Genomic DNA, 13,495 nt, shown 5'->3' with positions numbered 1-13,495 from the left:
AGGTGTCACGTTCCTAAGTCTAGGGGTCTCAGAAATGCAACAATGGTGTGGAGAGGAGGAGGTCTACTGTTACGCACTCCAGTTAACAAAGTGTACGAACAGTGCTTTTATTCACAGTGAGCTAACAGGTACAATAAACAGCGGACTCAGGACAGCTAATAAACATCAAAACAACCTAAAGGAAGGGATGTGATAACAATATGGATTTCAAAACGTGCACAAGTCAACAAAAAGGGCACATAACAGGCTAACAGCTAACAGGCTAACAACAAAGGGATCTATCACACATGAGATCCCCAACGGAGCTCCATGGACCCTGGGGACCTCCCGAAAGCGTAAGGGCCTAGCAGACCCTGGGGACCTCTCGAACACCATCCAAAGTCTCTTTATATAGGTGGAGGTGACCAATGGCAGATGGTAGGTGGAGCTGGAAGGCTTCAACTCCTCCTATGAAGTCAACCTAAAAGAGGCAGAATGCAAAAAACACAGCCAGACACACAGAACACGTGGGAGCATATGTTCAGGGATGTAACGCCCCCACCACCAAATATCAACCCTTCGGTTTATCCAAAAGTGCCCAAGGTAAAGCATTGCCCCTCAAATACAATATCTGCACTGTTCAACGAATCTCACATCAAAAATTACGAAGATCCAAAAACAAGCAGTCGACAAATTTGTATACTCAAAACCAAAAATGGTGGTGGTTGTATAATAGGGCAAGACTTAAGCAAACTATGGTCCAATTAAATATTTCCCCCACTTCCACAGAAATACGAAATGTCAGTGATTGGAAAAATAATAGGGCGAACTGGGCACTCCACACTGCTCTGGGGACTAATACCCTAAGAGACAGTAGGCCCACAAACAGACGCACTGCCATACAACAGTCGTCCTAGACTGTTGTGGGAGCTTTACACAAAAGCACACTCAGTGCTTACATTGGTACTTAGTTACGTTCCATTCCAACCTCCTGCTCCAACTTTCTGAGCTCAAGCTCACGCTGACACTCCAGGTGGCAAAAGCTGAAGCTCCTGCACCATCTTGCAAGCCTGTAGTTACGGTATTCGCATTATGGACAAACTCTCGCTGAATCAAGCCACTCACGCTTCTCCAATGAGCACTCACAGATTTTTACATCCGCATCAGAGTCACTCGCCAGATCGGTAGAAATGCTTGACGAGAGCGCATCAGCAGGCAGGGCTGTGAAAAACGTTCCTCTTAACAAACACGCTCCACAACTGAAACAGAGTATCCTTCCGCCGAAGAACCTCACTACTGAGAGTGAGCCAACACCACACAGCAATTCAAACAGTCTTTTAAACACTGTGCCAAACGAATGCAGAAGGAGCACTAATGAATGTCCACAAAAATTATACAACACTGCGTATACAACATATCAACTGCCCCACACAAACTTGTACTCCAAAAAACAAAAAGCTGAATACTAACAACCACCCAAGCCTACACAAACTCCTCTCCAGTGAACGTATACCTGAGGCCACAAACACAGCAGCAAAATTGTAAATCCGGTCCTAAACATGCCTAACACAAGCTACCTTAACCTACCTGCTCTTTGGAGGGTACCGATTGGAGGCAACTTTGAATGCTGAACGTCACCCCGGAAGACTCAAGCTGAGGCTGTTCGTGTGATGAACAGGGCACATAACAGGCTAACAGCTAACAGGCTAACAACAAAGGGATCTATCACACAAAGCAACAAGACACACGAATGAGATCCCCAATGGAGCTCCACGCAGATCTCTGTGGACCCTGGGGACCTCCCAAAAGCGTAAGGGCCTAGCAGACCCTGGGGACCTCTCGAACACCATCCAAAGTCTCTTTATATAGGTGGAGGTGACCAATGGCAGATGGTAGGTGGAGCTGGAAGGCTTCAACTTCTCCTATGAAGTCAACCTAAAAGAGACAGGATGCAAAAAACACAGCCAGACACACAGAACACGTGGGAGCATACGTTCAGGGATGTAACAGAGGGCTTCTAACCATCAAGCGAGTTGTCCCTCCGGGCAGCGGAACCCCAGGAGCCATGTGAGTGAGGCGTTGTCTGTCCTCAACCGGAACCGACAGTTGTACAGGTACGTCCGGAAATGACAACGGGCCTGCACCACTGAGGGCAGCTCACGCTGCGTGACGCAATAGTTCTGTTTGGGTCTACTGAGAGTCTTGCTGTAGTATGCGACTACTCGCTCATCTTGCTCCGTCGCCTGTGACAGTATGGCATCCACGCCATCATTGCTGGCATCGGTGCATGAATGCCCGCTGGGGGTCGGGGTACACACGGTCAGGAGTTGTCCTACTTTTCCACAAGGACTGCGGGCACCGACCACGGGCTGTTCAATGGTTGTCCAGCTGCTGCCATCTTGCAAAATTATTTCCCATTATTATTTCCGGTGAGAATTACCCTCTTTATAGCTTACCCTTTAAAATTGCCCATCATGACTTTACATATAGTGGTGTCTGTGTCACCACTACATTTGAGGATCTTTTAAAAGCCAATTTTGTTTCCTTGCTGTCTAAGGTTCGTGAACGGTGGTCCATTCTTAATCTGTCTATAACTGCATGTTTTAATAAGGTGTAAATTCTACCAAATTCAATGCATACCAATATTTGTGCCTCAGTAATTTTTTCAGAAAGTTGACTCTGTGATCTTGGAGTTTATCTGGAATAAGAAGTATCCGAAACTGCACAGACAGTACTTACAAGAAACGAAACCAAGAAAAAGACCAAGAAAACTTACTACGTTTTAGGTTTTATTATTGGGCATCTAATATTAGGATCCTCAAAAACTGGCTTCAGTTTGAAGCATCAGATGCTCAAATGAATTGGTTGGCAATAGAAGCAAATTGTCACATCTGCGAGCTGAAGGGGGAAGGAAGCACAGAGGCGGGACTTTCTGGGAACAGTGATTTATTAATAACAGAAACCAAAATGGTCCAAGGGCTGAAAACAGGGGAAATAAAAGGGGAGAACTAAAAACAAACCCGCAGGCGTGTGGTGATTGCCAGGACTGAAACAACAGGGTCCCTCTAACCTGCACACAAAAATCAGGTCCGACCCTTCAAGGCCCTGTCTCCACAAGTCCCCTTTGATGCTTCCTGTGTCCCTCACAGGGAGACGGTCCCGGACCCTCTAGCAACTGTTTACTGCACCCCCAGTTGGTGCCTTCTGCTGGCAGTGTGACCAGCTCCCCTCCCTGAAAGATGATCGCGGATGGCCGCGATGAGCGGAGCCCATCCTGACCCTGACTACCCACCAACTCATGTCATACTTGCTTTTGTCGTCTGTGTCTCCCTTGTCATTGTACTCCCGGAAGTCATGTGGGTTGGCCACCCTGCTTATCCCCTTGAGCCAGGGTGCGATTACCTCCCATGGCTAGTACTCCAGCCATTCCAGCTGGAGCTGGCCAATATCCCCAACAGAAGAACACTTCCACCTTTTTTGCGGATCACCCAGGGGTTGATGCCATTACACGTCGCCTTTTACCGCGACTCGACACCCGAATCACCGAGAAGTAACCACTCAAACAGTACGTGGGGGTTGTACCCCGGTCCTGGTGCATCTCGCTGCGGAAACTGCTCGGAGATCCTCCAGCGCTCCCCGCTGGCGCCAGCACTCACCACGACTGGATGGGTTCTTCCTTGTGTTCCTCAGCTTTTTTCCTCAGCGCTTTTGGTTGGTTGTGGGAGTGATCGTAGGCTGTGTTTTTTTTGTGTGTGTGTGTGTGGGTGTATATGTATATACAGTTTGAGCTGTTTTCTTTTGTAACCTCTTGAGAATTTTGTTATTGTTCAGGCTCTAATTCCAATAAAAAAAAAAAAGAAATATTCACACTGATGACGATCTCAACAGAGGATCCATTGATTTACAGTGGGGTGGGGACAGTCAGTTTCTTCCTTGAAGTTGATTACCATCTCTTCTTGTTAGCATTGAGAGCCAGGTTATTTCTTTGGCACATCCACCAGATGTTTTATCTCCTCTCTGCACGCAAACTCAACGTTGTTGGTGATGAGCCCCACTACTGTTGTGTCATCTGCAAACTTGATGATGCGATTCAAATTGTACTGTGCAGCATAGTCGTGTGTCAGCAGAGTTAACAGCAGTGGGCTGAGCACATATCCCTGTGGGGAACCTGTGCTTAGTTTGAGGACCTTGAGGTGTTTTTTTTTTGACATGTCAGCACACTGCTGACAGCCATGTGGACCTTCTATGCAGCTTCATGATATCTATAGACACAGACTGAGGCCTGTCTGTTACGAAGTCCAAGATCCAACTGCAGAGTGGAGAGCTTATTCGCAGCAAGTCCAACTTCCTTTCCAGCTTCTGAAGGATGACAGTTTTGAATGCTGAGCTGAAGTCAATAAAAAGCATTCTGGCAAAAGTGTCTTTTTTTGTCTAGGTAGGAGAGTGATGTGTGGATGGCAGATGAAATGGCATTGTCTGTGGAGCGGTTTGGGTGATAACCAAACTGAAGTAGGTCCAGAATCTGTGGGAGTTGGGTCTTCAGTACCAGCCTCTAAAAGCACTTCATAATGATGGATGTGAGCGCTATGGGCTGGTAATCATTGAGGCAGGACACAGTTGACTTCTTTGGCACTGGGACAATTATGTGGTTTTGAGGCATGCAGGTACCATGGCTAAACTAAACAGTGAAGTGTTGAAGAAATCTGTGAAGATGTCTGCAAGCTGATCAGCACTCTCCCATAGCACCCAACCAGGTATGCTGTCTGTTCCTGCGGGTTCACTCTTCAGAATACCTGGTCATTGGGAGAAGGGGTTGTCTTCCTTAATGGCTCCCTGATCTCTGCTTCAAAGCATTCAAAGAAGTTCACCTTGCAGGGAGGGGTTGTTGCTGCAGGCCTGGTGTGCTGGCTTGTAGCCTTTCATGGTCTGAATCTCTTGTCAAATGTGCCGTGTGTCCTATAACATTAAGTGACTGTTAAGTTCTCTGCATAAGCTGGCTTTGCCTCCTTAGTGGCCCTTGGGATATGTTGGCTGTAATCGAGGTTGATGGGCTTGGTAGGTCTAGGGAGCGGATACAATGTCAGAGAAGGCATGGGAGTCATAGTCGTGAGTGAAAGAAAATTGGTTGGCAACATCAAGGGCACACAAGAATTGTAATCAGATCAAAAGGTAGTCAGCATGAAGCAGTATCTATGCAGGTAAGACTATAGCAGATGTGAGATCAGTATCAGTTTGTGTCTGTCTTCACTCGTCTCCAGCATTTTATGCCGGCTGGCCTGGGTGCAGTGTCCTTCCAGTTCGACAGGGTCAGGGTTGAACCTGTGCCCTCTGGTGGCCCGGCGGACGGGTGACTGGTGTGACAGGACCCCCCCTCTCTATGCCTGGCACTGGACAAGTGGGTGTCATAGACTGATGGGCATTGTGGGACTCCTGGAGGAGGGTCGGGTCCTAGATGTCTGAGCAGGGATGGAACATAAGGGTGTGTCTCCTTTGCCAGTCAACATGTCTCTTCATGGCTCCAATGTGTTCAGGGCATGGTGGACCATGGCTCAGGTGCAATGGAGCTGGTGGAAGCATAGGTTAACTCCAAAGGCAGCAGGAGTGGGGAACCACAGGGGGGTTTGACCGGTGGAGGCCTTGAAGGGGGAGAGGCCCATGGCCGATGACACATGCTGGTTATGGGGGAGCTCTGCAAGGAGGAGATGCTTGGACCAGGAAGTGGGTCAGCTCAAACATCTGAGGTATTTCTCCAATTTCTGGTTGATCAGCTTGTTCTGGCCATTGGATGCAGGATGGAATCCGGAGGTCAGTGACTGAATGAGGTGTATCATGTGTAATGAACTCTTCTCCAACTTGGTAGTAGCCTAGTGGGTAACACACTTGCCTATGAACCAGAAGACCCAGGTTCAAATCCCACTTACTACCATTGTGTCCCTGAGCAAGACACATAACCCTAAGTTGCTCCAGGGGGACTGTCCCTGTAACTACTGATTGTAAGTCGCTCTGGATAAGGACGTCTGATAAATGTAAATGTAAACTTGACAGAGAGTCTGTTGTCCAGGAGCATTGTAGCACAAAACAGACAAGGCGGATGTGGGTTGGGTGGTCAGGCTTGGACATAGTTTGGGGAGTATTGCTTGGCTTGAACGGCTGGTCAGAGACTTCATAATTTCTTCATTACTGGACACACTCGACCCACAACAGTTTGGTTACCGTCCCAACCAATCCACAGATGACGCCATCTCATATCGAGATATGTCAGATGGCCTACCTGGAGGAGGTTGGAAAAGGGCCGTCAGCGTCTCTACCACCTCAGATGCCTGAGAGACTTCAGACTGCCCTCCAAGGTGCTCAGGAACTTCTACTCCTGCACCATAGAGAGCATCCTGATGGGATGGTTCAGGAACAGCACCATGCAGGACAGGCAAGCCCTACAGGTGGTTCGATCAGCCGAACGCATCATCTGTACCAAGCTCCCTGACCTTCAATCTATCTACAGCAAATGGTGCTGGACCAGGGCCAGGTAGATAGTGAAGGACCTCAGCCACCCAAACAATGGACTCTTCTCTCTGCTGCGATCAGGGAAGCGCTTTGGCTCCCTGAAGTCCAACACAGAGAGAATGAAGAGGAGCTTCTTCCCGCAGGCTATCCGAGCCCTTAACAACAACAGTACATAGAACTCCAATACGTAAGACATAAAACTGTTATATTTGGTTATGCTTGCAATATTTGCATTGTATACTTGCAACATTTGCAATACTGTGCTCTGTAGAAGTCGCAAAAAGCATTTCACTGCATATCATACCATGTATGATTATGTATGTGACAAAATTTGAATTTGAAGGTGTGGCTTGGTCTGGAGGCATGGTGGCAGAAGGGACCCCACCCAACCCAATTCTGCGAGTGCGTCCCAAAGCTCGTGTGATGACAAAAAGACATATACTAATATAATACCAAATATAATACAAAATGATAAAAATATAAAATTAAAATGAATGTACTATCTTACATGTTTGTAGCTGAAATTAATATAAAACTCGGACTTGGAGCCATGTACCGCTAAGATTGAGTGGGACAAAATACTCCCTGAGATATGTTCAAACCTTGTGGCTACACTACAAAAAACTTCTGACCTCTGTGATTGCCAGCAAAGGTTTTGCCACCAAGTACTAGAGCACATTATGCAAAAGGCATCAAATTCCTTCATTGTTATTGCTGTGTCTATCAAAACAATTATTGAAATTAGAGATTGATCATTTATTTGGTCAAATAATTATTTTTCCTACTGTACAAATAAAGCATCACATATGTCACACCAAAGCCTTGGAGAAACTGAAAACAGCCAGGAAATAGCCAATGCTAGAAACAATGTAAAATATGATTGTTGGTTCAGATGTGTTTTGAACAATGAACAATTTTGAATATAATAATCCATGTTGTTATTCTAAATGCTGAATTCAATGATTTGGTTGAAATCGCAAAGTATACGAAAGCAGAATTTTGCTGAACTGAACATAATAAGCCAAGCTAAAAACTAAATGTTTGTGTTTTTTATTTGTTTTAAGTTATTTATTTGATGGCTCATAAATAATTGATGTATTTAAATAGCTGACGTTTATGAATGTATTGAATGATTTACCAGGTGTTCGTTGTGGTTTTAATGTAACTGTCCTGAAATGTTTGTGCCCGCGAAGGTATTGCATCTGACTAAAAACAGTTAAAAACAGTTGCTATAACTTTGATAGTTTTCACTGGTTGTAAAATATGGTTTTCAATAATGAAATACTGAATTGAACTAGGAATCTAGACATGCAGCAAGAAACTTCATTTAAATTCTTAGCCAAAACTGGAAAAATGTATTTATAGACATCAGTTGTTAGTTTATCGAGACAATGTAACAGACCAACACTTGCAATAAGTTCAAAATTGATTCTTAGTTTATAAAAGACACTGACAAAAAAGTTTTATGTCTCTTTTGCCAAGACTTTATTTAAATTATAAACACATCTGGCTTTTCTTGGGTAACAGAATGTGAAAGATGGACAGGACTAGTAGTACTGCCTGCAGAGGGAGGACACGACCACGGCGAGGAACTTCTGGAACGCGGCCTGGACTTGTGCAGTGAACGCAGCTCCCATCTGGGCAGCGACGACGATGGTGAGGCAGTCGGCCAGCAGCTGCGGGTCAAGCAGAGACATCACATCACAAGACTGTTCCACCACACACACACACGACTGCATACATGTAGTGAAGGTTGGAGACAGAAGACGCACCTTGAAGTTGTCGGGATCCACGTTCAGCTTCTCGGAGTGCAGCACGCTCAGCTCTTTGTAGGCGGCCTTGATGTTGTCCATGTTCTTCACGGCCTTGTCCAGCCCTTGAAGCACCACCTTGCCGTGGGCGGCGACCTTGGGGTTGCCCATGATGGCCGCGGCATTGTACAAGTTTCCAAAGTTGCCGAAGTAGCGCTGAGTCCAGGGATACACAACCAGACACCTGTCAGGAGAACAAGTGGGTGAGTGAAGCCTGAACCCCCCACTGCTGAACTGCAAGGAGAACAAGTCTCATTTATTACCTGGCCAGAGCTTTGCCACCCGCGACATCGTAGTCGAGTTTGGAGAAGATGCTCTGGATGGTGCTGCGCTCGAACTCGGTCCACTCAACCATTCTGGCGGCTGCTGCGCTTTCCAAGAGTCTGATGGAGAGCCTTGGGAATCGTGATCTTCTGAGACATGCAGGAGACCCTTATAAACGTCTCGAGTCACTCCGCCCTGGGAGGGACAGGGTGGCGCTTGGCCAAGATTTTTCTAAGATAGTGATTATCTCGTCACTTTGAGTTTCCTGCTTGCACCTCGCCTGAAACGAACAGGCACCGGTCTTTATAACATTGATATTTTTATCAGTCTTCGTTTGCAAGATCTCACCTCCAAAAACCAATTCAACAACTGAAACACTCCACGTCTCCAAAACACCTGAAATACACACAGAGACCAGTACATAAACTACATTAAATTATTATAACATATTTTTATAATTCAAAATAGAATTAGAATATCTCTTTTCATTACACAGACTATAGAACATGTTACAACAAAGAAACATAATTTTTTACATAATATTTCGAACACAAATGTGGGATATAATATGAATTTGTTTCAAACAGTAAGACTTCTTTTCTGCAGTCTGCATATTGATACGGGGAAATACACAACAATTGCAGTAATGATGATTAAGTGTTAAAATTTAGAAAGCAGAATAGTAGCATCTGTGATTTCATTTTATATATTGTATTGCATATTGTTAACTCTTTCCTGTTATTACTTTGTCCAATTCTTCTAGATGCATTTGATCTTTAAATGTTGGTACTTGCACAACAGATGTAAAAAAAAATTGGATTATGCCTAATGTGGACCGTCCGAGTAAAAAAAAACCTTTTTAACATAAAACAACAACTAGTACTAATAATAAAGACGATAAACATAATAACTGTTATAATTATAACATATTACCATAAAATGTATTTTATTAAAAGATTATTCCTAATATATAACATAAAATACCTTTTTTATAAATGAAAGCTCCATGGTAAGACGTTTTATTATAACATATTTTAATAATTCAAAATGTAATTAGAATATCGGTTTTCATCACACAGACAATGAACAAAGAAACATAATTTCTTACATATTATTTCAAACAAAATCTGGGAAATAAAAAATTGAATTTGACAGTCAGTTAAGATTTCCTTCTGCTAACATTCTGGAGTCTGTATACTGATATGTTACAGTCAAGAATTACACAATGTTTTCAACAAACACGATTTTTGTACCATGTTATAACAAATTGTAAAACAAATTGTGAGTAGCATGTGTGATTTTATTGATTAGATTGTATTGCCTGTTTTACGTTTTTTTTAACTTTTATTTATTATAAAGTTAATCGTTAGTTTCTGTTGGCTGAGGGGGAGGGTCTTGGGTGTGTCCAACCAGAGTTCCACTATAAGAAGACCAGTCGCCTTCTTGCAAGTTACTCCAGACGAGCGACTTGAGGAAATCGGCATCATCATGAGTCTCTCAGCTAAAGACAAGGCGGCGGTCAAGGCCTTCTGGGCGAAAGCTGCTACCAAGGCTGATGACATCGGCAGCGATGCTCTGTCCAGGTGAGTGGATTTTATCCTCATGTTTACTGGGAGGGTCTGAATGCGCGCCTTTAACTCGGAGTCTCGTGTGAATCTGGACAGGATGCTGGTGGTCTACCCTCAGACCAAGACTTACTTCTCCCACTGGAAGGACCTGAGCCCCGGGTCTGCCCCGGTCAGGAAGCACGGCAAGACCGTGATGGCCGGCGTTGCAGAGGCTGTGGCCAAAATCGATGACCTGACCGGTGGCCTGCTGACCCTCAGCGAGCTGCACGCCTTCACTCTGCGTGTGGATCCCGCCAACTTCAAGGTCAGTTCATCTCCCAGCAGCAACAATATTTCATAGTGTGACATATATATACGAGTTTATATGCAAGCAGTAATCCTGACGATCTACTTTCTCCTCCTCAGATTCTGTCCCACAACCTCCTGGTGGTTTTGGCCACTCAGTTCCCTGAGGACTTCACTCCCGAGGTCCACGTGGCCATGGACAAGTTCCTGAGCGCCCTGGCTCTGGCTCTGTCCGAGAAATACAGATAAATGTGCTCAGATGGGCCTGCAGTCTGTTATGTTTCTGTGATAAATAAAAATAAAACTGATCCCAGATCAAATGCACTGGTTATCGTCTCGTTTGTTTGTTGGGCCATTTGGGCAGTGGTGGCCTAGCGCTAAGGAATCGGACCCATAATTGGAAAGTTGCACAATCCCAAACCATCAAGGTAGCCGGGCACCGTCATGGTTGTGATCACTTCACTGATGGTTAAACACTGAGAAGACTTGAACACTTTTCTGAAGTCGTGCTTAGTTCAGTGATGCCGATATCATTGTTAAAGACAAATGTAACTGAAAGCTATAAAGTATTTTTATAAAGTGATGCTCTGGCTGCAAATATCCAACAAAGAATGTCAAATGATGAAAACAAAAGGCATGTTTTGGATTAATATCTGAAACGGCGTTCATTCTAGTCAATAAATTATTGTAATTTTATTTATAATTTGATTTTAATAAAGAAGCAAATATGTTATGTTCAGGTACCAAAGTTAAGTTTACATCTTTAAATTATAAAAATAATGATGCCATTGGTGTCATTTGGGATTGTGTTTTCTTTATTATAAAATCAAGTAAAATTAAATGTGCTTTTATACTTTGTTCAATTTCGATTTCTTTAATTTTTTTGTCGCTGAATGACAGGAGCAGTTTGCGCTGCTAATTTTAGATTAGTTTTCTCATAATTACTTTTATATTGATACGTCCTTACTTTTAATAATAATTTAATCCAGGGTTTAATGGATATCTGATGGCAAATATGTCGAAATGATATGATCAATTGTTTGGCAATATTCTGAAAAGTCTGTGTTGTATCTTGTTCTCGGGTGCCATGACCAAACGCCACGAAGTAACGCCTTACGTACCTCCAGGAAGATGTGAAGCAAGGTCTCCAACATGACCCATGCAAGACCGGACACCGACAGTTGTGTTTAGGTGTGGTGTATTAGGTGGGTGGGGGCAGTGATTATCTGCTGCCTTGAAGGCTGGTGAAAGTGACTGTTCACTCCGGTCGAAACGAACCGCACCAATAAGGGAAATGGAGTTGCAGTCGATTCAAGTGCACTAAAGCCTGTAGGTGTGAAAACAGGACCAAACGCTTATCAAAGTTCTCGCGTGATTTGAAGAGACGCATTTTTGGTTGGCTTAGATTTCTCCCTCTGTGAAAGTAAACCAAACCAAGAGGAAAATGACAAAATGTTACAAACTCACCCCTAAAAAGGTGCTTGTCCTGGTAGACTGAAGTCTGTGAAAAACTCACCATAAAGTAAGCTTCTGCAAAAAGTAAAGTTCTGCATAAAGCAAGGTTCAGCATAAAAAAATTAAAGAATGATTTTGCAGGGCCAAACTCAAATAATTTTCTGAATTATGTTGATTTGAGTAATTTGGAGAAGTGGAGTGAGTTTTACTAATGTGATCTATTCCTAGTGGGAGATGCCTTTCATGTCAATCATGGTTACCGTGAAAAGCATTTCCGAAAAGGACGGCAGAGCATCAAATTATTTTATTTATTGTGGTGATGCTGATGTCTGGAACGAGTTTCACGGATTGGACTACAGAAGTGCTAGTATAAATTTATTACAAAATGTAAATTGGATTTTTTTGGTGCTCTTTGCATGGCCACGTGCAGTTTGCCTCAGTGTGTTGCGGGAGCAGAGAGGGGTAAAACAAGTGCAGTGTATTTTCTGTGTTATACATATGTGACCAGGCCCAGGGGGGCTCACCTGCATGTAAACCCCCCACCCCAAAAAAAAAAAAGAAAACCCTACTATGCCACAAAGGGGAACTCCTCAAACTAATAAACCCAAACTATATAAACAAGCTGAGCAGAGAGCTTTGGTCGCCCTCCCTTTGAGCTTTGGTTGCCCTCCCTTGCCTCCCTTCCTTTATCACCACAGCCAACCTACGTCTGAAACATTTCATACGCCTCTATGGGTTTCTCCACGGATCAGGGACCCCAATTCACATCAGCTTTCTGGAAGGTGTTCTACCGTCTCCTCGGTTCCACCTGCAGTCTCTCCTCTGGCTATCACCACCAAACCAACGGCCTCCCCAAACCTTCGTCACTTCCCATCAACAGATGTGGCACCGGTACCCGCAGTGGGCAGAGCTCTCTAACAATCTCCAGGTCTCCTCCAGGTCACAGTCCCTGGTGCTGGCAGGTTGGGTCCACTCTGCTCAGCTGTTGACCTGGAATTGCTAACTGGACTGGACCAAAGCATGGTCCGCCATCCTGGCAACCACAAGCTGCTCCGCTGCCCACACAGGGTGTGAATCTCCACACAAGATCTCCAGCTCCACACTGAGTCCTACGGTTCATCGGGCCGTTCTGGATCATCAGTCGAATCCATCCAGTCTTCCACGTCAGCTGCTTAAAGCCCTTCATTACCTCTCCTTTCCATCCACCGGGTCTGGATCTTCCGCCTCCTTGTATAATTGACGGTGGCAGTAAAGGGAGTACTGTACTGTAGTTTAGTCACAGGAAAGGAGGTGCAGATGCAGGACACCATTTTCAAGAAAAAGGGATTCAAAAGCCCATATTGGGCTCATTAGGAGGAGCAGTCCTAGACCCGTGCCTGTCCTGCCCTCCAAACTGGCCAGACGGCAGTCCAGCCGCGTCGTTTTATCAGTCATTTCGCTGAGCTATGCTTTTTACTTCTATCACAACCTTCCCAGTAAATTTCCACCTGGTTTTATATTGTTTTCTCTTACTCGCTTTATATTCATCGTCTTGTGAATGTAAATACAGATGTGTTACAGTCATGTGACTGACATGACGTGCAATGCCAAGGGCGGGAGGTTAAAACAAATTTTACGTCTATGGGATAAAGC

The 13,495-nt window shown here is 44.5% G+C and overlaps 2 protein-coding genes across 3 annotated transcripts; one reads left to right on the top strand and one right to left on the bottom strand.

Moving 5' to 3' along the window:
- Window positions 1-8,027: 8,027 nt before the first annotated feature.
- Window positions 8,028-11,569, bottom strand: LOC114793363 (hemoglobin subunit beta-like). Of its 2 annotated transcripts, XM_028985054.1 has the most exons (4): window positions 11,561-11,569; window positions 8,555-8,637; window positions 8,253-8,475; window positions 8,028-8,156 (listed from the first exon to the last, which is right to left on the bottom strand). In XM_028985054.1, the coding sequence occupies exons 1-4, from the start codon at window positions 11,567-11,569 to the stop codon at window positions 8,028-8,030; spliced, it is 444 nt and encodes a 147-aa protein (XP_028840887.1). The 2 variants fall into 2 exon arrangements, with proteins under 2 accessions (XP_028840887.1, XP_028840888.1); XM_028985055.1 differs by lacking the exon at window positions 11,561-11,569 and having other exon boundaries at window positions 8,555-8,670.
- On the top strand, window positions 10,029-10,657 carry LOC114793360 (hemoglobin embryonic subunit alpha-like). The gene is made up of 3 exons (XM_028985051.1): window positions 10,029-10,138; window positions 10,220-10,427; window positions 10,529-10,657. Exons 1-3 carry the CDS (start codon window positions 10,044-10,046, stop codon window positions 10,655-10,657), a joined length of 432 nt encoding a protein of 143 aa, XP_028840884.1. The 5' UTR covers window positions 10,029-10,043.
- Window positions 11,570-13,495: the final 1,926 nt, after the last annotated feature.

The sequence above is a fragment of the Denticeps clupeoides genome, chromosome 7 (assembly GCF_900700375.1).
Source record: "Denticeps clupeoides chromosome 7, fDenClu1.1, whole genome shotgun sequence".
In the NCBI taxonomy this organism is placed as follows: domain Eukaryota; kingdom Metazoa; phylum Chordata; class Actinopteri; order Clupeiformes; family Denticipitidae; genus Denticeps; species Denticeps clupeoides.
The sequence above is the reverse complement of the archived record's forward strand: the minus strand, read 5'-3'. Positions and strand labels throughout refer to the sequence as shown.

What these genes read in the sequence shown, in the direction of transcription:
- LOC114793360 (XM_028985051.1), top strand. Translation starts at nt 10,044, where the DNA reads ATGAGTCTCTCAGCTAAAGACAAGGCGGCGGTCAAGGCCTTCTGGGCG. An exon ending in GGCAGCGATGCTCTGTCCAG is followed by an intron (nt 10,139 to 10,219) that starts GTGAGTGGATTT and finishes GAATCTGGACAG; the next exon opens with GATGCTGGTGGTCTACCCTC. An exon ending in TGGATCCCGCCAACTTCAAG is followed by an intron (nt 10,428 to 10,528) that starts GTCAGTTCATCT and finishes TCTCCTCCTCAG; the next exon opens with ATTCTGTCCCACAACCTCCT.
- LOC114793363 (XM_028985054.1), bottom strand. An exon ending in GGTGGCAAAGCTCTGGCCAG is followed by an intron (nt 8,476 to 8,554) that starts GTAATAAATGAG and finishes TTCTCCTGACAG; the next exon opens with GTGTCTGGTTGTGTATCCCT. An exon ending in TGGATCCCGACAACTTCAAG is followed by an intron (nt 8,157 to 8,252) that starts GTGCGTCTTCTG and finishes CTTGACCCGCAG; the next exon opens with CTGCTGGCCGACTGCCTCAC.